Source organism: Frieseomelitta varia, unplaced genomic scaffold, assembly GCF_011392965.1.
Source record: "Frieseomelitta varia isolate USP_RPSP 00005682 unplaced genomic scaffold, Fvar_1.2 scaffold_636, whole genome shotgun sequence".
NCBI lineage: Eukaryota > Metazoa > Arthropoda > Insecta > Hymenoptera > Apidae > Frieseomelitta > Frieseomelitta varia.
In genome coordinates this window covers 85787-105895 of record NW_025110408.1, presented here as the reverse complement: position 1 = coordinate 105895, position 20109 = coordinate 85787, and the positions used below count along the sequence as shown (strand labels likewise).

General features: G+C 34.2%; 2 protein-coding genes across 2 annotated transcripts in view; both read right to left on the bottom strand.

The window, feature by feature from the left end:
- LOC122534751 (hydrocephalus-inducing protein-like) overlaps nt 1-20109 on the bottom strand; it is a 46926-nt gene that overhangs the window by 16251 nt on the left and 10566 nt on the right. The window contains exons 21-48 of the mRNA XM_043665685.1: nt 19059-19295; nt 18224-18506; nt 17859-18041; nt 16960-17216; nt 16741-16880; nt 16234-16387; nt 15948-16165; nt 14452-15000; nt 13447-13645; nt 13297-13319; nt 12702-13142; nt 12407-12600; nt 11434-11621; nt 10652-10808; nt 10458-10576; nt 8758-8839; nt 7111-7544; nt 6320-6411; nt 5106-5232; nt 4889-4999; nt 4448-4690; nt 3844-4067; nt 3655-3775; nt 2845-2981; nt 2445-2783; nt 1843-2143; nt 933-1193; nt 536-860 (exon numbers count right to left, since the gene is read on the bottom strand). Coding sequence (XP_043521620.1) covers nt 536-860; nt 933-1193; nt 1843-2143; nt 2445-2783; nt 2845-2981; nt 3655-3775; nt 3844-4067; nt 4448-4690; nt 4889-4999; nt 5106-5232; nt 6320-6411; nt 7111-7544; nt 8758-8839; nt 10458-10576; nt 10652-10808; nt 11434-11621; nt 12407-12600; nt 12702-13142; nt 13297-13319; nt 13447-13645; nt 14452-15000; nt 15948-16165; nt 16234-16387; nt 16741-16880; nt 16960-17216; nt 17859-18041; nt 18224-18506; nt 19059-19295 — 6139 coding nt within the window. The remainder of the gene's footprint in view (nt 1-535; nt 861-932; nt 1194-1842; nt 2144-2444; nt 2784-2844; nt 2982-3654; nt 3776-3843; nt 4068-4447; nt 4691-4888; nt 5000-5105; nt 5233-6319; nt 6412-7110; nt 7545-8757; nt 8840-10457; nt 10577-10651; nt 10809-11433; nt 11622-12406; nt 12601-12701; nt 13143-13296; nt 13320-13446; nt 13646-14451; nt 15001-15947; nt 16166-16233; nt 16388-16740; nt 16881-16959; nt 17217-17858; nt 18042-18223; nt 18507-19058; nt 19296-20109) is intronic.
- Nucleotides 5997-8374, bottom strand: LOC122534737. The gene is made up of 4 exons (XM_043665662.1): nt 8263-8374; nt 8107-8202; nt 7111-7544; nt 5997-6411 (listed from the first exon to the last, which is right to left on the bottom strand). The coding sequence occupies exons 1-4, from the start codon at nt 8318-8320 to the stop codon at nt 6283-6285; spliced, it is 717 nt and encodes a 238-aa protein (XP_043521597.1). The 5' UTR covers nt 8321-8374; the 3' UTR covers nt 5997-6282.

Sequence of the window (20109 nt, the reverse complement as noted above, 5' to 3'; positions counted from 1 at the left end):
AAAGTATAAATCTGAACAACAATCCACAGTCTAATTAATAGTTATATAATTATATTTAAAATGATGACACGAATTGAACTCAAAATAAAGTTTACAACTAATTAATTGCGAGAACCACGAATTAATTTGTGCACCTAATATAAAGAGGAAAGATCACTTTGACGAATTTCTTATTAAATGATTAATTGAAAAACTAGACATTGAAGAACGTATCGACTTGTCTTCTGATCTTCCCTACAGGTAAAAATCTTTTTAAATCGTTTCTTCGCTTTATCGTTATAAAATACAGTAAAACCTCGTTCATTCAAACACGTTGGCAAAAAAGACCGAGAAGTTCAAATAACAAAGGCTTGCCAAACATCTTCATACTTCACTCTTGTGAATTTATTTGGATAATAAAAGACAATATGTAATAATAATAAGAAATTGATCGATTACGAGTTTGCGTATTTGAGACTCACTCATAAACGAAGTTCTACTGTAAAGTATTTCCAAGAACAAAGATCGAACGATCGTTTCACTGGACAAGGCTTACTGTTGCAGTACTCCTCCAAGACTTGCAGTAAATGTTGCGCGTCCAAGCAAACGGAGAGGAGAAATACATTATTCGGATCCTCGTCGATCTCCACGATGACTTTCGTCTTAATGAATCCGACGTTTTCTATAGCAAAATATCTGCAACTGCTCTCGTCGATCAATGTACGAGCGAAGTTCAAACTAGGTCTCTCACGTGCCCCGTGTACCGGCTCTGTAATCGCCACTTCCGGCATGCAAGATTCCCCTATCAGTTTGATGAATAGTTGGTCAGCCTCGAGATGCGGGGGCAGAACCACGGCGGCTCGCAACGTTCCTTGAAACGTCTGCAAACATACCCGGAGAAATTTCGAGGAAATTTCATTGAATCTCACTCTATGGCGTAACAATTTATTCACCTGTATGACGTGCGGCGTGAAAGACACGGCGAAGACTTTGTAACTCATGGGAGGGATTTGTTCGTCTGGTGGTTCTACGATAAAGGTGTTGGACTTCGTTGTGTTCGGCGTCAGAGTCTCTTCTATCAAGTGAACTTCTACGTTTGCAGCCACTACGCCGCGGTTGTGCAATTTGAAGCAGGTTACGTGGGTGCTCAACACGTTGACATACCGGAAATAAAGGCATTTTTCTTCACGAGCGAACACCGTGTGCGATCCGATCTAAGGGAAAAGCGATAAGAAGCGAAGTACAGGATTGTAGAAACCAAAGTTACAACGTATGAGCTATTTCGACCCCTCAAGCTGTTATGTCGTATATGTACATACGTCACGACCAAAGTCAATTCACCGCATTAGCTTTTGAATATCGTTATGTATTTCGAAGTTTGCGTGAGATAGAGCTTAAATGTCTCGTTATGCTAATCGATTTGTTGAGACTTATCTTCTGTTTAATAAATTTTTGTATAGATTAAATTTATCTTTGATCTTTTCCTTTCGGATTAATATAAATCGCGACAGCTACTAAATATATAATAATTTGATCAATAACAAAGGATCTCTGTATAATTTATAATGGGCTAACAATTTTTTATCCGATAAATCGTCTGGAAATCGATGTGGGGATGAATAGAAATATCCCCTTAAAGAATTTTCCGCGTGAAGTATGGTGTAATATCCCATTAAACATGACTTAAAATTTACACGATTCCACTCCCGGAAGAGCTCAGATATTAGATGGCGTGATATTAGTATAGAATTTTCTTGATGTACGAAGTGTTGATATACGATCTGTTCATTCCGCTGTGTAGCACGTTATCAGGGATGAATCATAACACTCGAGGGGCTTAAAGGATTGAGAGAAGATAAGAACATCTTTGGGACACTCGAACTCTTGAATTCTATCGACTACGTGATTTTCTTGAAACATCGAGTCGAGATCGTGAAAATCGATAGTGGGCATAGACGAGTTCACAGATAACGTGACTATTTTTCCTTCTCTGTCTTCGGGCGTGCTGTCTTGCACCACAACGAGGATCTGATCCTCTTCGGAACCGACGAATTCGGGGTAGCAAGTGATGGCGATGCTATCCGTTTGACCAACATTCACAGCGCCTTCCAGTTTCATTATCGTCATTGATCCTACTACTAATTTTCCTGGTTCCGAGACGATCCTATATATTTGAAATTAATTGAGTAGCCAAAAGGAAAGTGTATGTTGCGAGGAAAGTGTATATTAATTAAATCAATAGAAAAAACTTCGTGATAAATCGTTTTTCCGTTATTGAATTATTATTCATTTATTTTTTTAAAGAAGACGAAGAATGTTACTAGTTGTTTCTTTAGTGTTAGAACTACGAAAATGGTAAAAATAACCATTTCATAATTTATTTATTTACTCGTTCGTTTATTTACTCACTTAATTATTTATTCACGCGTTTATTTATTTATTTAATTATTTAATCATTTATTTACTTATTTATTTGTTCGTCTCCCTTATTTAATGATTTATGACAATAAATCCTAGTAAAATTGTAGAGACAGAAGAAGAACAATAACAAGTACTTAGTCTCGTTTCTAGAAGATTTTTTCCCCTTTTTCGGCTTCTGTCTCTTTTCTGCGAGATCCATCTTTTCCCCAAAATCATCCTGCAACATTTTGGTCATGTAAATGACAGACGGGTGTTGGTATATCAGTTGAACGAAATAACGTAAGGGGAATCTTCCGATATTTTCAATATTGAGGTACATCGTTTTCTCGCTACATATGGCTAATGTACCGAAGTTTACCACAGGATACGGGTTAATACGAAATCTGTCGTTCAAAGGGGAATCTGATAAAATCTTTAATATCCAAGAGTCTTGAAGAACCATACCTAGCGTAATATGCGTCGACAGAAACTTTGAGAGGAATTTCAGCGATTATCCTAGTTTCCTTGTGCGTGTCAATCAAATGGCATTTCAATATCGGGGCTTCCTTGAGCGTTAATTCAGTCTTTGGCTTGAATATTATCTGTGAAAGCACAAGTAAATTACACAGAATTACACTAAATGCAATGATTCTGCTAAATGTAATAGAATGCTGATTTTTATGGGAATTCATATCTTTGAAAATTTAATTAGAAACTATTTGGTAGAAAACTTATAAAAAGCAGGCTTGGGTAAAACTATTTGGATAACATATTTGAAAAATGATTATTTAAATAATAATCTCACTTGGCTGCGTGTTATCTTAAAATAATCTTGCATTGGTTTATTCGAACAAGCAAATAACATTTTTTTCGAAATTATTTCGTTTTTCAGCTATGAAATAAAATAATCTTTTGTATTTAGAATTTGTACAAATTATTTGTCAAATAACTTCTGATTTTACCACTGTGTTATTTTATTTCAACGAATTAATTTCAATGAAAGATTATTTGCAAATGATTTAGTTGATTTAGGCACAAGATAAAGCTATTTTCATTTCTCGAATAAAAATAATAAATTGCTGCAAAATTTTTCATTATTTAGAATTCTTATTTTCCATCTTTATTTTTAGTAAAATCTGTCCGACCCTGATAAAAAGCAAATAAAATTAAAAAATATCTAAAATAAGAGTTAATTAATTTAATTTCTAACTGAACCCAATTTAAAAAAACAAACTTCTCTTTAAGTCAGACCGAACTATACTCCAAAATACAAACTTCTACATTTTTCTCTTCATTTGGTAAAATTGTTCCACTAGTTGGTTGAATTTCAAGCTTCTTTTTGAAATTAACAGGCAAGTTTAATTTCGCCAATTTCTCATTGTCATCCAACGTGATTCTGTAAAATCATTTTTCTCATTTTATTCGTGATAATACAGGAAAAGAAGATGATGAAGTTATTCTTACATGTATTTCACCTCGTAGTCACCACGATTTCTCATGGAGAATATCGCTTTCGCTGGGAAATCCGCTCTTATATGTTTCAAATCAATGGGATTCGCATAGTTGATATCCACTGCAACGTCATAAGTTTCTCCAGATAGTAACACGACATCGGAGAAAATGGGATCGTCGTCGTCTTCGTCCAAGAATGCCTTGAAGATTATCGCCTTCCGTTGGATCATGCCGATCTGTGTAAAATTTCTTCCTTAAGTTATCCTTCCTTGTCAATATACTAATATCCCTTTATAGGGATTGAGATGGTTATAACAACGGTTTTTGTGTTCTCGAAACAATTATAAGAATTAAAATAATGTGGAAATAATTATGAGAAACTCAGAAATTCTGATTGTACAGAATCGGCATTATATCGCTTTCAAAATAGTTATATATCAGTTATAATACACAATTGTATGTTACAATGTCAATTGTATATCGGTTTTGTATTAATTAGACACGAATAAATTAATAATAACTCTAACTTTACTTGATCGCCGAAAATTCACATATCATTTGACGTGGCAATTTAACATACTTCTAGTTCCGTAAAAATCAGAGAAACAAATATTACCGTGGTAGCGTGATAACAAAACTCGATCTTTTGTTCACTGAGGGTTTCTATCATTCCACATGAAGGTGCAAACGTTATTTGAGGATCAGCAGGTTCTTCAGCCTCCAGGTGCCAGAAAAACGGGACTGGAGTTTTGTTTCTGACCGTCAGTGTTCGATGTTCCATTCGGTGAAGGAGCGTGCGACCGAAGAACAATTCTTTTTCATCTAGCTCGATGTCCAGTTCAGTGCCTTTGCTTTGCAACTGAATTTTCCCCCCAAAATTATAAAGTTCAAACAATTTCACATTCAATTTTAATGCCTACAATACTATTTCAAACCCCATTCAATCGATGCCTATAAAATACTTCAAATCCCCCATCTTCTATAAATATAAACTCCCCAATTTATTTGTCACAGATTTCACGATCTTCCAAAGTTCTGTTTATATTGTATAAATTACCTCGATCACTTCGACTCTCGGATTGTTCTTCACGCACAGGAGCAACTTCCCAGCGATGGTCCCCAGTCTGGTGGCGATGGCCGACAGAGTCACAGTCGCGCAGTTGCCTCGCTGTGCAAATTTCGTTTCTCGTTAACGAGAGAATCGTTCGATTACGCGGGACGATAGCTGCTGCTGCTGCTACGGAATGATTAAACGGAGTTAGGCGATAACGTACGGCGATAAGCAACTGCTGGGGTTGAACGAAGAAACACTCGGAACCGTTATCCGTCAACGAGATGCGAACGTCCGCCTCCACCTCGGAAATGTTGCAAAACTTCAGCCGAGCCTCTCGACGATGCGGCCTGCGAATAGATAAGACGACGCAACTTGCGAACTCGCTAACTTAAAGTGGAAGAAACCCGATCGATTCCGTACACGAGGCTCCCTTGATAACAGAGCGAATAGTTTCGTTCCGTTCACGGAGGCAATCGGTTTTGTATTTTGTATTTCTCAGATTGTAGTAAAATGAGGAATATGAATGGTACTGCAGTAATATTCAGGAATTGTATTGTAACAAAAATCAGGGAAATCGTGGGATAATACTATGGTTCGGTGTTCCGCGTGTTAGTTACAAGTGTTTCGCTAAATTACGAAGAAATGTATATACAATTTCGCTTTCTTCCTTTTCTCGATTCTATAAACTTCAAGATTCTTTAGAAAAACGCGAAAGACTTTTAAAATATTTTGACTCGGTTGTAGAGAATTATTTTGATCGAGTATAAAATAATGTTTTAAACAGAATCTATTAAAAAGTTCCATAGTTTTTTCGATACCTAATTACAACTGTGAAACAATTCAATACAAGAAAAGGCAGAGTGTTACTAATAAATATAATATAATAATTTGTTCGAACAATAGAATGTTCAAGTATGGCAGACTCTATTGTATTTAATTTGTAAATTCTTTACATGTTATAGAATTATAAAATATAAAATACAGAGCAAAATAACTGTATTAAATGAATGATTCAATATTTTACCTCAAGTTAGTATGTAAAAGAGATAATTTTTCTACTTTCTCATAATATTAACTTTTCTATTGTAACTATTTTCATAAGCTGTTTAAAAATACTACGTTGAAGTACACGTAGAAGTAGAACTACATGGAATTTTTTTGCAAACATTTTCGATTGACGAACATATTCGACAAAGCTCATCCTGAAATATGATTCGGGTCCTCGAAATCTCGGACATCTCGAGATTTTTATATCACGAGGTATTTTCGAGGACTTGACCCGATAGTAAAAAAAAATTCTCGATCTGAATTAATCTGGTATTCTCTCGCACCTCCATTTAGCATCCTTATTTTATACTAATTTTATATTATCCATCATATGAATGCATCTACATTTATCACAGAATAATTATAACATTTATAATGAAAAAGTACCTTCTGTCTTTATGGAGAACCAGCTGAGATCCGAAGTCGTATAATTCTTTATCGTAAATATACATGGAGCTGTCTGTCACGTTCAATTTTCTCTACAATAAATTTACATAAAACTTTGTCCCTGAATAACTGTTGAGATTAAACGATTAACCCAGATACATCTGAACTTCCCGTGATAATACAAAATAATATCATCTTTCCCTTATTTGAGATTTAAATTGAACACTTGAATTAAAATTAAGAAGCTTTTGAGAAGAAGAGCCTAAAATGTTGACTGTAATTTCCAATCAAGAATTATTACAAAGGTCTTAATTATTTTATAAATATATATAAAAAAATAAAATACTTTGATACTAAAACTATCAACAACCATAATATAAAACTTTAAGGTATAAGAAAGATTTATAACACAATAAATATATTTTACAAACAATCGTTCAAATCTTTCGTTGCAGATCTTTAAAATTTACGAAATTACGAACTGATAAGATCATTCTAATGCTTCTACGAATAGTAAAATTATTACAAAATTATTACAATTATCAGTTCAAGTAATAGTATTCAATATTGAGAACTGGATCTAAAAGTGTTTACTCTCGTAGACTCTTCTTCCAAAAAACAATTTAAATTTCACTCATTGTCAGTGAAACCAAAGAAAAAGTAACCATTCTTTCAGAAAATTGTTGTATAATACGAGCAGTGCAAAAGTCAAAAGAAAACATTCTTCTGGAAAAGAAGAACGTAATATCTGGATTAAGGATACGTTATATTAATAGAAATAGTAAGTTTACTTTTGGAAAAATCGTTTTGGGATTCATATCCAGCCTCGGTATATCCGCGATACCGATAACATTCACTTCGTGGGTAACGCAATTTCCGTCCACGAGCGTCAACGCGAACGTTTCTTCGTAGTGACCCGTCTCTTCCGGTCGAAAACGGATCTTAAACCCCTGACATTCGCTCGGTAGCAAAATCCATCGTGGCTTTACGGGCTCTTCCACGATCGTTTCCAGAAGGGAAGTGGTGTTCGTGTCTGTACTCTCTATTGTCAACGCGTTCAGAGAACGATTCTCTTCTATCTTGCTCGTTGATTTATGCCCGCGTCGTCCACGATTCCTTTTAGCGACGCTGTGACTCTCTTGCACGCTGACTTCGCTCACTGGCATCGATTCGTTGATCGAGAACACTTCCGATATCGGTGCCAAGGAAGTCAATTGATAAACGTCTGAAAACGATAATCAATTTATTGAAAACGATCGTTATCGGAAATATTAATGCAGAAATTAATCTTGGTCCATATCATCGATCCGTTCCTACGCCACGGTTCGATCGGACGCTTATTCCGTCGCTTAGAATTAATACTTTGATTTGTCTCTACACGGTTTTCTTTTTACAGTTACACAATTTTTTGTATGTATTGGAAAATTAGATAAAATCTTTAACGTGTCTAGAAATTGATCGCCATGCAATGATTTGTTTTGCGGTTTATCAAACAATTTCAGAATGTTGTTGAGTATATTTTTGTAATCACCTCGCGATATATTAATTTATCCTCTATGAGGAATCTGTCCCATAAAATTGAAATAAATAAATATGGTGAATTTTCTTATTTTTAAATGAAATGCTCATGATTGTAAAGATGTGACCGCTTCGAGAATAAAATGTAATCGAAATGTATACAGAAATGGATCGATAATGTGAACATTCGGAAATTTAATGAAAGTAGAGGGCATCAAGAACGGATCGGTAATATGGATTGGATCTTATGGTGAGATTTGAAAGAATACCAGCAAGAGTTCTTTTAACTCGTTTTTCGACGTCTTTATATCTGAGGACGGAATAAATTTTGGGTCGAAGATCTGGCTCTGGTATTATCTCGACGGCTAGAAAAAGTATGTTTATTTTTCATATTGAAAGAAAGAGAAAATTATCACTCAACTTACGAAGAGCAGCTTTTGCCAGTAGATTTTCGCTCATTTGATTAACCACTGTATTATACATTACGTCCTGCCAAGGATCGCTGGATCTTACATACCATATGTGAAAATCATTCACAGGCTTCTAGCAAATATTAAGACTTTTAAATATAATACATAATTGACAGTTTAAACATTTTTATGATCTCTACAAAATATAACTATGTAATGTGCTCTTCTTTATTATATTTTCAAATTTGTTTCATACTTAAGCAATACAATCATAATAATTAAATCTCAGTGCGGCGTTATTTAAATTTTAAAATGTTTCATATACTACACATATATTCGTAAAATGTTCTTTATAAATGTTCAAACACTTTCGTGAACAATTGTACATGTATGTATATATGTAGTTTTCTATTTACAACTTATAAATAATTGAATTAACTGGATATTCGTTTATCCGGCTAAAGGGTGGTATGCCAAGAAAGAATCTACTGTATTGTGTAAAATTCTTTTATACCTTTTGAACGTCCAAAGGACTCAGATCTCTGGATTTATCGCTTTTTATCACCCTTGACTTTATTGTATGAGGGGTTTCCTAAAGTAATAAAATAATATCTTCAACATCGGAATTCAAGAGAAATTAAGAAAGAAGAAAATATTAGGTATCAAAGAAAGTTGCTACGGTTTTTGGTTTGCAATTAACTAACGAATTTCGGTCGTAGTAATTAAATACATTGTAAAATTTACAAACAATTGTATAAATGTAATTTTCAATACTTTGTACATATGTATATGAGGTTAATGAATAGTGGATAGTGTGAAATTCATGCTCTGCTGCGTGCTTTATTAATTTAACTGTTTGAGTGTTTAATCTGTATGCCATGTGAGATAGAAATATAATAGAGTTATAATCTGAAGATTATACTGACTCTAAAGTACTTCTAAATGATTAATTTACGTATTGCAATATTATATAAATATCGTCAATTTATTGTACACTCCTTGATTGATTTTATACTTACAAAACTTTTAACGATTCAAAGGATTAAACTCAGGTACAAAATGCATTTGTACTGGATTTTATTAGTTTAAACAGTTCAAGCTAAAGCTACCTTCGAAAAAGAGTACATTTAAATCCACGAAAAAGATGTGCAGCTGACAAATCTTCCAACGTGACAAATTTAAAATAAAAAGGAGCTTTCACTTACTTAGATTATAAACTTTCGAGTAGACAGATACCATATCGTTTGAAAAAGGAAAATTCGTTGCCCAATATAATTACTAGAGGTGTGCGGGAACTCAAAATATCGGGTCAAGTCGGGAACACGAAATTTTTTTGGGATCGGGACGGGTACCCGAAAATTTTGAGATTCCCGAATTTATCGGAATTCCCGAAAGAGTTTGGATTTAGGAAAGGATTGGGAAAAAATTTGAATAATTCGTTAAAGCCGACGCCTTCAACTGTATTAAAAAAGCGCAGATCTAGAACCATCATTCGAGCAATTCCTTCTGTTATATCTTTTGGTTTAACAATCTTTCGCGTATTATTTTGTACATGCGACAAGTTTTATACCAATTCAGTTTCTTTTCTAGCATATATACTTATGTTTGGATGCATATGCTTGGCATAATAAACCTGTAGTATTTGCATACTTAGTTTTAAATTCATCGTGACAATGTATGCATTCCACCTTTGTATCATCTTTTTCCTGAAAATGTTCCCAAACAAAGCTTCTCTTTACCTTCTTCCTTTGCACGATATCTCCTGCACTACTTCCTTCCTGCTACCACAACTTTAGCCTCACTATCACTCGACATTTTTTTAAAAGATTTTTAATCTTTATTAAATTCACACAGATTTTGAAATATATATGTCTGAACGAGTTTCTCAGTGATACTGATCAAAAGCGTACATAATGTCTAAGTACTAAACACGCAGTCGCACGTTCGGTTACATCAGGTCACACGATTCTTAGAATCCGTGTTTCTAATAATTTCACTGGCAGAAGAAATTGAACTGTGTATTTACATATTTATAAGCTATTATACAGTATTGTAGAATAGTTCGAGAAACGGTAGCCGAGTTCTTGAAATTTTCGGGAATCTCGACTTTTTCGGGAAACCCGATTCCTTCGGGAATCTCGAAATTTTCGGGAACCCGACTCGACCTCTTCCCGATACATTCGGGTTCTCGCACACCCCCTAATAATTACCATCGTCATTTTTATAGGATCCCAATTATAAATAATCATCTCAATCGACGATAGTTCTGCGTAATACTGATCCATAGCCGTCATAATTTCTTTAACCTCGCTCGGCACAGGTTCCTTTCCTATGAAATAAACATCACACACAGTTATAAATCGCGAGTGTTGGCCGTAGTTCTTCCTTAATTCAGCAAATCCACCTCGTTTCGAGCTGTCTCTACTTTTCGTTGCTTTGCTTGTTCCCAGTTTGTTAGAAGCTGGCCGCGAGTTACTAGTCGCAGTCGCGTGCTTCGCCGACTTTACGTCCCGCTTCCTCTTGATTGTCTTCGAGCTCGAAACGACATTGCTCCGGTTCTCCTGCGAAACCGTTACAGCCGGCATATAAATTTACAATCGAATAGAAACGCTCTTAAAGTCGAAAATCTCGAAAGCTATCTTCGGCGCTTTTTAATTAACGACAAGGGATTCCCAGGTTTGCGGATTTAACCGCCGCCGGCGCTAAATTTTCAGTTTGAAACGAGCTTCTATTCGAGGACATTTTAATCGATAAATTTTTGTTAATTAATAAACGAAAGTTTCGTTATGCACGACCGTCTTCAATTAATAAAATTGATATTTCAACCGAGTTTAAATGAGAGAATTTAAATCAGAAAATTATCATCGACAAAACAATTTTAACTAACATAAATGAGCCCTTCACCGATAATGGTCCCCTTGCTATGTATATGATTTATATTATATATATACATATATTATATTACATATATGTATATTGTTTTAGTGTACTTTTGTTACAACAAAATTAATCGACGTATTGATAATAAAAAATTCCAAGCGAATATATTGACAGATATAGATGCAAAATAAAAATATAAAATGATACAGGAAGGGGAATCGGATTAAACCAAAATTGATCGCACAGACGGTCCATAGTTCTTAAGGGCTAATCCTTAATGAGTTGCGGTAGATCAAGTGATCAAACCTTTTTCTTTGTACGTTCCATCATTCTTTCGATAAATCGAGCTCGTCTACGCGATGCCTCCTCCCTTTTACGTGGTAGAATCGCGTTCAGATATATCTTCTTATCCTCGTCGGGAAGTTGATCGTATTCGGACGACGACATTTCGTCGATGTCCTGGATCTTCTGAGTGGGATCGGTTGCTTTCACCGCTGCAAAGATGAAAATCTCGTTTTTCTGTGCCATTGACAGTGTTATTTCATGTGCAATTTCTCGTAGGGATCGAACCACTTTGAAACTACGATTATTCGATAAAGTTTCTTGCGATTTACTTATTATTTCGTTTCGAATTTGTCTTACGTTAGCTTTACATTCTTATTTTCTTTACGCTTTAATTTTATATTTCCCTTTTTTTTCTTTTTTTCTTTTTTGAACGTGAAAAAAAGATGTTTTATCTATATTAGAATCACAGGAAATTCCCTTTTATTCGGCTTTATTTTAACCACTCTTTCGTTTGCTTGCTGTAGAAATAGATTGTGATTTTTCTATAGTAACAATAGCCTTCGACATATAATTGTAAACTGGTTATTAGTTACATAGAAAATTTTTTTTCATACGTTCCTGTTGTTAGAAATGATTGTATCAAACATTATTCAGAAATATTCAGATAAACGATACTGTCGGATTAAAACTGATCCCATACTGATCTAGGGAGAATCTACTATATATGTATATACAGATTTTCACATTTCTATGTACAGCGAAGAGTATAATTGAACCGATTGTGATGAAGAATTTAACAAATAATTTAAACTGTCAGGATATTACAAGACATTAAAAATAAAAGGTATTATAAATATTCTAAAACTTTTGGCAGAGGGAACGTATTTCAAAACTCTTCGACATTTACTTTCAATCTCATCTACTTACAAATTGCCTACTTTTCGCTTTCTAATTCAATATACTCTCCTTTAAGCGTGAACGAAAGACGTTTTACCTATTTCATTTCGGAGCTGCTCCACTTTGGCGTTATAGCGAGCCATCGAGTTAAGAAAAGTAACGAATAGAAAATACTCGATATTGCCGACGATCCGTAATAGGAAAAGCAAAGCTTCGGACGTGTTGTTTCGCAGGAAATTGCTCTCCAAGCTTTGTACAACGAAACCTCGCTTGAAATCATCCATGGATAATCTGTAAACCGTTCGTTGTGTACAAATTGACGCAATTAATCGCGGATTGGTAAACTGTTCACGGAAGACCAATGGAAGATAAGAAGTCATTTGCGGGGAAACCTTTCTTCGAGAGCTTGGAATATTAATTCAGAAGTAATCCCAGCAAACGAAGCATCTTGTTTCTTTTTTGCGCCTCTGTCCTCTTTATCTCTAGACGGTTCCTGGATTTCACGGTGATCAACTACTTTCTCCAGTAATAAAATTGCTTGAATCTTGTACTCGTATCTGCTCAAAGGATCCAAGACCTCTAGTTTCTCACCGGCTGGAATTTTGTCAAGCTCGGCAACTGGATCGGGATCTGCATGAAGCCGAAGGATCACTTCTTTCTGAGAGTCGGAAGTTTCTATTTTAGCAAATTTTGGCGTCTTCAATCTCCTCGGAGTTTTGGACGATTCCGTCCCCGATTTTTCTTTTGGGGACCTTCCTCCTTTGTTCGAATTCACTGTTCTTCTAGTCGATTGCGATCCGATCTCGTTGCTTTCACCAGCTCGACTACGTTGCCTAACGTATTAAGAAAAAGAGTGAAGAGAAGATATTTTGGCAAAATTGTATCTTTGTCTAATCAGAAACATAGATAACATAATTCCTCTCCTCGTCTTTCATACGATAAATTTCGGAAAATTAAAATAATTTTTCAACGTGCATAGATCAATACTTTTTCATAAAGAACATCGATTTCTATTGATTCATGGATTAGAAAATATATGAGCCCATTTTTTGCAGAGAATCTATTACGTGTTATGCACTTTCTGTACGTTTTGTTTATTCAAAATCCATAAATATCAGCAATCTATATAATAACTACTTTAAAATATGTTGAATCTTGCCTTTGTTTTACGAAAGCCTTCCAGTAACTCTCGTAAACATCGTCGATGATCTGTCGAAGTTGACTCGAACACGAACTTCCGGCGAACGCTATAACTTCCGCGATCGCTTTGTCTATGCTAAGGACTGGAATTTCTAAGACCCTGGCGCCTCTGCACGCAGCTTCTTGATACTCTGAGCGATATAAATTTCGTACGATCGTTTATGAAGATATCGATAGCGACCAATTTATGCGTTCGATTAATTAATAGTGCAGATTAGGCTTTACGATAAAGTAAACCATGGAAGACAGAATGTTGGTAGATTCGTAAATGGCGAGGATGTATATGTGTATAATGGAGTACCGGTGAAAGGGGCTCCGTGGAAAACAACGCAGACTCTCTTCACGGGTTTAAAAGGATCCAGAAGATGGTCCGACACGTCGGGTTTTCGCTCCATACTCTCGAAAAGTTCTTTCACCGGGTCTTTCATTCTACTTTGGAAATCTGAACTCTTATGGAGATTGTCTATGTAACCTTAAAATACAAAGACGTATTATTTGTTATTAGAATTTACATTGTAAACGTAGTAAATGTAGAGTGTTATTCTAAAGCGTCTAAATATCTTTTTTTTATTTTTAACGTGTTTTAAATACAAAAGTAATAAATTAAAGAGATTTAGAGATATAAGTTGTTCTATATATAATATCATAATGTGATTAAATTGAGTTTTAAAGCCCAGTGTCTATAATTGTTACATATTGCACAACAAGCAATTTTTTTTTTTTTTTTTTAATATGTAAATCCAATTGATGGATACTTTATTATGACTAGATTGTGAATTTTTATGCGATTTCATCTGTATTCACGTGACTAACAAAAGCAACATTTGTACATTTTGTCTACGAAACGGAATAAAATATTATGTTACAATAAAAACGCATTAATACTCTACTTTTACCATTTTATATATTTTTGCGTATCGTGTGCATTTTCTGTATTTTCACATCCATATAATTTTCCACAGATGCATAAAAATTCGCAATCTAATTATGACAATTCCAACAAAATATTCACAAAAAAGCAAACGTTGGATTTCTTCAGGATCACTCGTGGGTAGAGGGGCAGATTCCACCATGGTTTCCCCCAACAGTGAAAAGTCCGAGAAATCTTTTCTGTCCGAATCTGTGCTAAACAAGTCACTGACAATTTCATTTCTTCTTCCATGAACGCTGCTTTTCGTAGATTGTTGAACAGATCTTCCACGTTTTTTCGTTTTTCTCTTCAATACGCTCGACCCCACCTTTCTCTCCCTCTTATTGCTGGTGTCTCCTTCGTAATTCTTACTCTCAGGCTCCACTTCTTCCCCCAATACCTCTTCATTCTTTAATTTCTCCATAATTAATGTCTGAGCCATTTCGTTGACTATATCTTTGTAAAATTTCGTCAATTGCCAGGGTATCGGTTCACCAAGCTTCCTGGGCGGCAACAGTATTTCCTTCACTTTGTAGTAATGCAACAAAGCTTTCGTTATACGATACTCCGTCTGAAAGTCACTGAACATCGTCGTTTTATTAAGAAGGCAATATCTGGCAAAGTCGTTCGTCAAGAGACAAATAAATACGAGCTACTCGGAAGGGTTAAACTGATCAACTATAATTTCTGTAGATTTTTGATTTTGCCATTAAACTCTCTTGCACGATAATTTAATAAGTAATAATATCGACAGATTGATAATATTGATCTTTGTTGCACAAGGTTGGTTGTGTGATTTATGGAATTTAGTAGTAAAACTTTCAAAAACTGTATCTGTAATATTCTATGTATAAATCATTACAATTCAAATGGTAACAATAGAAGTCGTCAATTCCTTTTAGCAATTGTAAAAAATGAAAATTCGAAATTCGCCATATCGACGGTTTTGGTAATTCTATAGTAGTGTTAATCATCTTATCACTGAGCTCCTTATTATTGCACGAGAGAATTTATTAACACTGATAATTTGTAACGTGTGACGGGTAAAATATGGCTGGTAATATTAGCTCAATTATGCAAGAGGACAATGGCTACGTAATTAATATTCAACTTCTCTAGAAGCGCATTAATTATGTACATCTGCAGAATAATTCACGGTAACAATAATAATAAATTCCAAGATTTTTATACCGCAACTGTGGATGATTATATACTTATAAAAAAATTTTGGGGTGTTAGAATGTACAGAAAATGTATAATATCTTATTCTTTGAACGTCTTAAAATTTTTATGACGTAAAAGTAGCTTTTACGATGTAAAATGTAAAGAAATAAAACTATAAAAACTGATAAAAGAAATTTACGTTACAATACTATAGAAAATTCCGTAAATATCTGAACTGCTATAATTAAACTGCGGATCTTTAGGCAAAGTGTAAAATTACACAAAATGCACATCATGTCCGAAATACGGTACTTTCTGTAATATTTGACACGTAGAATAATTCAATAACTTATCATATCCTTACTCGTCCAAATGATGCCAGAAAAACTCCACTGGGTAATTGCAAGTGTTTTCAATCGTAAAAACTGTTTCTTGAATGTCCGTAAACGGAACAGTAGGTAGAAACTGAATAGTCGGTTTTATTATGTTCAAACTTTTCTCGATTCCATGCCCAATTAATGCGACAATCTGCATTTCAAGGCTCATTTTCACAATTATCTTCAACTTCGCCTCTGTATAGCACTGTAACAATTAACTTTTCGAAAGGGTTTGTTAAACGTTGTTGTTTTCTTCTTTTTTTTAATTTTTACCGTTCTTCGAGGCTTGAAATATACGCGAACGACTTCGAAATGGCCAGGCGGGCAGTGATTTGTGTCGTACTCCACGTAAAATGAATAATCTTCTTGGTGCTTCTTACGATGAGCGTCCGACAATCTCGCCTCCCACTCGCAATCGACTAATCCCCTGAAAAATGATTTCAAGATATGATTCTGGAGATCGAGTTTCATGAAAATAAAATATGCAACACCATTAAACACGGCCGCGAAGATTAATCTTGCTACCTTGCTTATGTCATCTTCGACTTAGTAATACTTTTTTTTAACCATAATAAATATCTTGTCGGTGCACTTTTAAAATTAACTGAAATTCTACGTTTCTCTTTTCAAACTTTTTTTTAAAATATAATTCTACGTGTCACTTTTAAAAATATAGAAGTAACATATGCAGCGTGTCTCATTTTAATTCATCGACGTAATTATCTATCCATTTATTCGTATTAATAAAGAATAAATTCCAATAAAAGAATAATTTATTACTCGTTCTTAACCAAAATGTGAAGAACCAAACATTCACCCACGACAACGTCCTGAAAGTCCAAAAACTTAGTATTGACGGTGAGGTACGGATAAGTCACTGTTCCCTTTATAGTCACGGGGATCGTACACCCGTACGATACCTATATATAGAATGGTAAATAGAATTTAATTTTCCATGCTCGTAATGTCTGCGTTCCCGTTTAAACAGTGGGCCATTACCTCTATGTAAATCGTGTGTTTCACTTCCACGCTTCTTTCCGAGAATCTTTCTCGTGTAGGATGCCAAGTCACATGGAGGATAGCAGAATCGCCGACCAATAGCTTCGAGTGTTTCTTGAAATGTACTGTGATTCCTGATCTCTCCGGATGGTTCTTCTTCTTTCCCATTCTGATTCTCACTTCCGCGACCCACGGCCCGTAATTAATTACCTTGGTCGTGTAGTGAGTCGTCTGTTCGACGACCAGATATTTCATATCTTGGAAAAGATAGATTCACGCACTTTAGTGATAAATTTGGCAATTATTATTACGCAACAGTAATTTGTACGTACAATTATAATTAGTGTATAGTATAAAGTATAATATAATATAACATATATATAGAATATTATTATTTTTTATTATTCGAGAAAATAATAATTGACAATTACATGTAAATTTTAATAAATTTCAAAACGATTGATGTGATGAAATTAACAATCGTTTGCAGTTAATGACGCAATAAGCGATGAATGTATTAAATATCTTCAAAAGAAACTAAATTTAACTGGCTTTGATAACAATTAAATGATCTCTCATTAATAAAATTTTCTCTGTGAATTTCAAAAGGAGAAAATTTACAATTATTCACACCTGATAATATAATAAACGATATGTCCGATGTACTGTCGTAACTCGAGAAAAAATAAAACAAATAGATTCATTCGTTTTAATAACAATTTAACGATCCACAATTGCTATTCAAGAAAATAACAACTGATAATTGTCTGCGAGTTTGAATAAATTTCAAGAGGATAGAGTTTATAATCGTTCTCGGACAGACTGCATAATGCAGAGCGGATAATACAAACGCGCAATTACGCTCGATAAAAGGTAAGGTTACGAGGGGCAGAACATACCAATAACGTGCTCGAATGAAAAAAGTTGAGGAATTGGCTCGTTCTTGCGAGTGGTTGCATGCTGCATTAAAATGTATGAATTTGCATCGACGAACTTCCTTGCCAACCACCTTTCCACCGCCATGTCGATGTCCATCGTTCGTGGAAACGTCTCGTCGCACGGAATAATGCACCATTCCCCGGCTCGAAGAGAAAAGTACACCGTGTAAATACGAAACGACAGACTTAGAATACTTAAGATTTACCTGGCGTCGTCATTCTTTCATACCGTGAAATATTAATTCATTCCAGATACTTACGACACCGCTTAACTTTATAATAAATTCATTACTCCTGTGAAACATCATAGCAATATTTAATCTTACCAATTGACATCTCCGTGTCCGTTTCGAGATAATCGGCTATTTTCTCGGCAACGACGTTCTCCATTTTCTGTGGCACACAATGACTCGTTTCGGCAAGTAAGGTCGAGAAACCGTCGATTCGGCTTACGTTCTGCATGAAGTCCTCGGTCAATGACTGGACAGCGGAATATTCTAATTCGATGGAATGATATTGATGCAACTGTTCTCGAGGGACGCACGGATAAACTTGAGGAAAGGCGCCGTAAGCAGTTACTTCGATTACGACGGGCATCAAATGACCAATCTAACAATCATTTAACTCCATGGTAGCACGTCAAATGAATTATTGATAAATGAAGGACTCGTAATAAAAATAGTCTCCTTCAGAAAAGTAAAAGAATATTAATATTGTTCGACGAATATTTGGCGGAAGATCATGAATATTTAGCACAATAGGGAAGGATAGTGCAAACTTTATATTGTATTACTTTATAATAAACGTTATATTATATTATGTTACTTATCCATTTCTACAGTTCTATGATTATAATTCTGATTATAATATACCTCAATTATTTAACAAGTCCTTGAATATCAAAGAGTTTAATACAATTGAACATGTCATCGATTTAATACTAGTATCATCGATTTAATTAAAGTATCAAAACGACCAACTTGTAATTTCACAGATATACACAAATACAGTGTATTTTTAGATTTAATTGATTTTTCGTAAAATATATAAATAGAAGCTTCTATAAATTTTTTCTATTCTTTCATTGTAATGCTTCTAATGGAAATTTCATACTTTGGTCGTCGGAAATATTAATTCTACTGTTAAAGAGTGTAATTGTACCTCTAGTTGAAATCGATGACTGATAGGACCAAGCTTCGTTGCCAAATGATTCGCGTAAAATTCCACGACCGATTCAGCATCTACAAAGCCTTTACTCGGTTGAATTATCAATGGACATATATCGAATCGTTCGATCGCCTCGTTGGAAACTATCTCCGTGGCTTTTATTTCGTAATCAAATGCTATCGTGCAGAGGTTCTTCAAGACGAAGGTCTTACGAGAATATTCCAGGAACAACTGTAATACATTTTCAATAGTATAACAACTTATCTTGATAAAAAAAATTAACGTTTGTAAATTTTTATAACTAAGAAAGCTCTCATGTTAATGATTTATTAAATAATTTTTATGATTTATTAGTAAGTAATTTTTATTCATGATTATTAACTCTCAATGGCTATTGCAGATGAAAATTTTATATTATACGGTGTAAATTTTATATAACTCATAAAAAATCGAACAATAATGAAACAGTCGAACCATCCAATTTTCTTATACAAATCACCTTTCTCTGAAAATTCTAACATTCGAACTATCTGAACATTCTGTTATCAGAATGAAATATTTACTAGTAGGTAATGAATGCCTTAGCTTGTTTTAATTTATTTTATCAGTACTATTATGTATTTTATTATGTTCTTCATAATTGTAAAACAAATTTACTATAATAACACGAGAGCTAAAAATTCTACTAAAAGTAGTAATATTGCTGAAATATAACATAAAAGACTATATTTAATTTCGTGGTAAATCAACGTTTCGTTCATGAGTGAACAGTGAATAAGAACAATGGGAATGTAATATAAAGCTCTGCAAAATTTAAAAATAAATGAATAATTAAATATACTTCTTATTAAATATACAATTAAGCTGATGTCCATTTTGATAACGTGTAATTTAATTATTTGAAAAGTTTATTAATCAAACGTTTTCATTTCCCTATTAATTCCCTAAGCAAATTTATGAGAGAAGCAAATTTATCGTTATTCCAAAATAGAATTTGTTAATACAAATTGATTGCAAAGTCTTGCGAATCAAGGGTTGCATTAAC

Bases quoted from the DNA above. Each gene is read 5' to 3' on its own strand.
- LOC122534737 (XM_043665662.1), bottom strand. From the start codon at position 8,320: ATGTATAATACAGTGGTTAATCAAATGAGCGAAAATCTACTGGCAAAA. The intron at 8,203-8,262 runs GTAAGTTGAGTG...TACTTTTTCTAG, and splicing joins ACTGGCAAAAGCTGCTCTTC to CCGTCGAGATAATACCAGAG. The intron at 6,412-7,110 runs GTAAACTTACTA...AATTTATTGTAG, and splicing joins CCAAAACGATTTTTCCAAAA to AGAAAATTGAACGTGACAGA.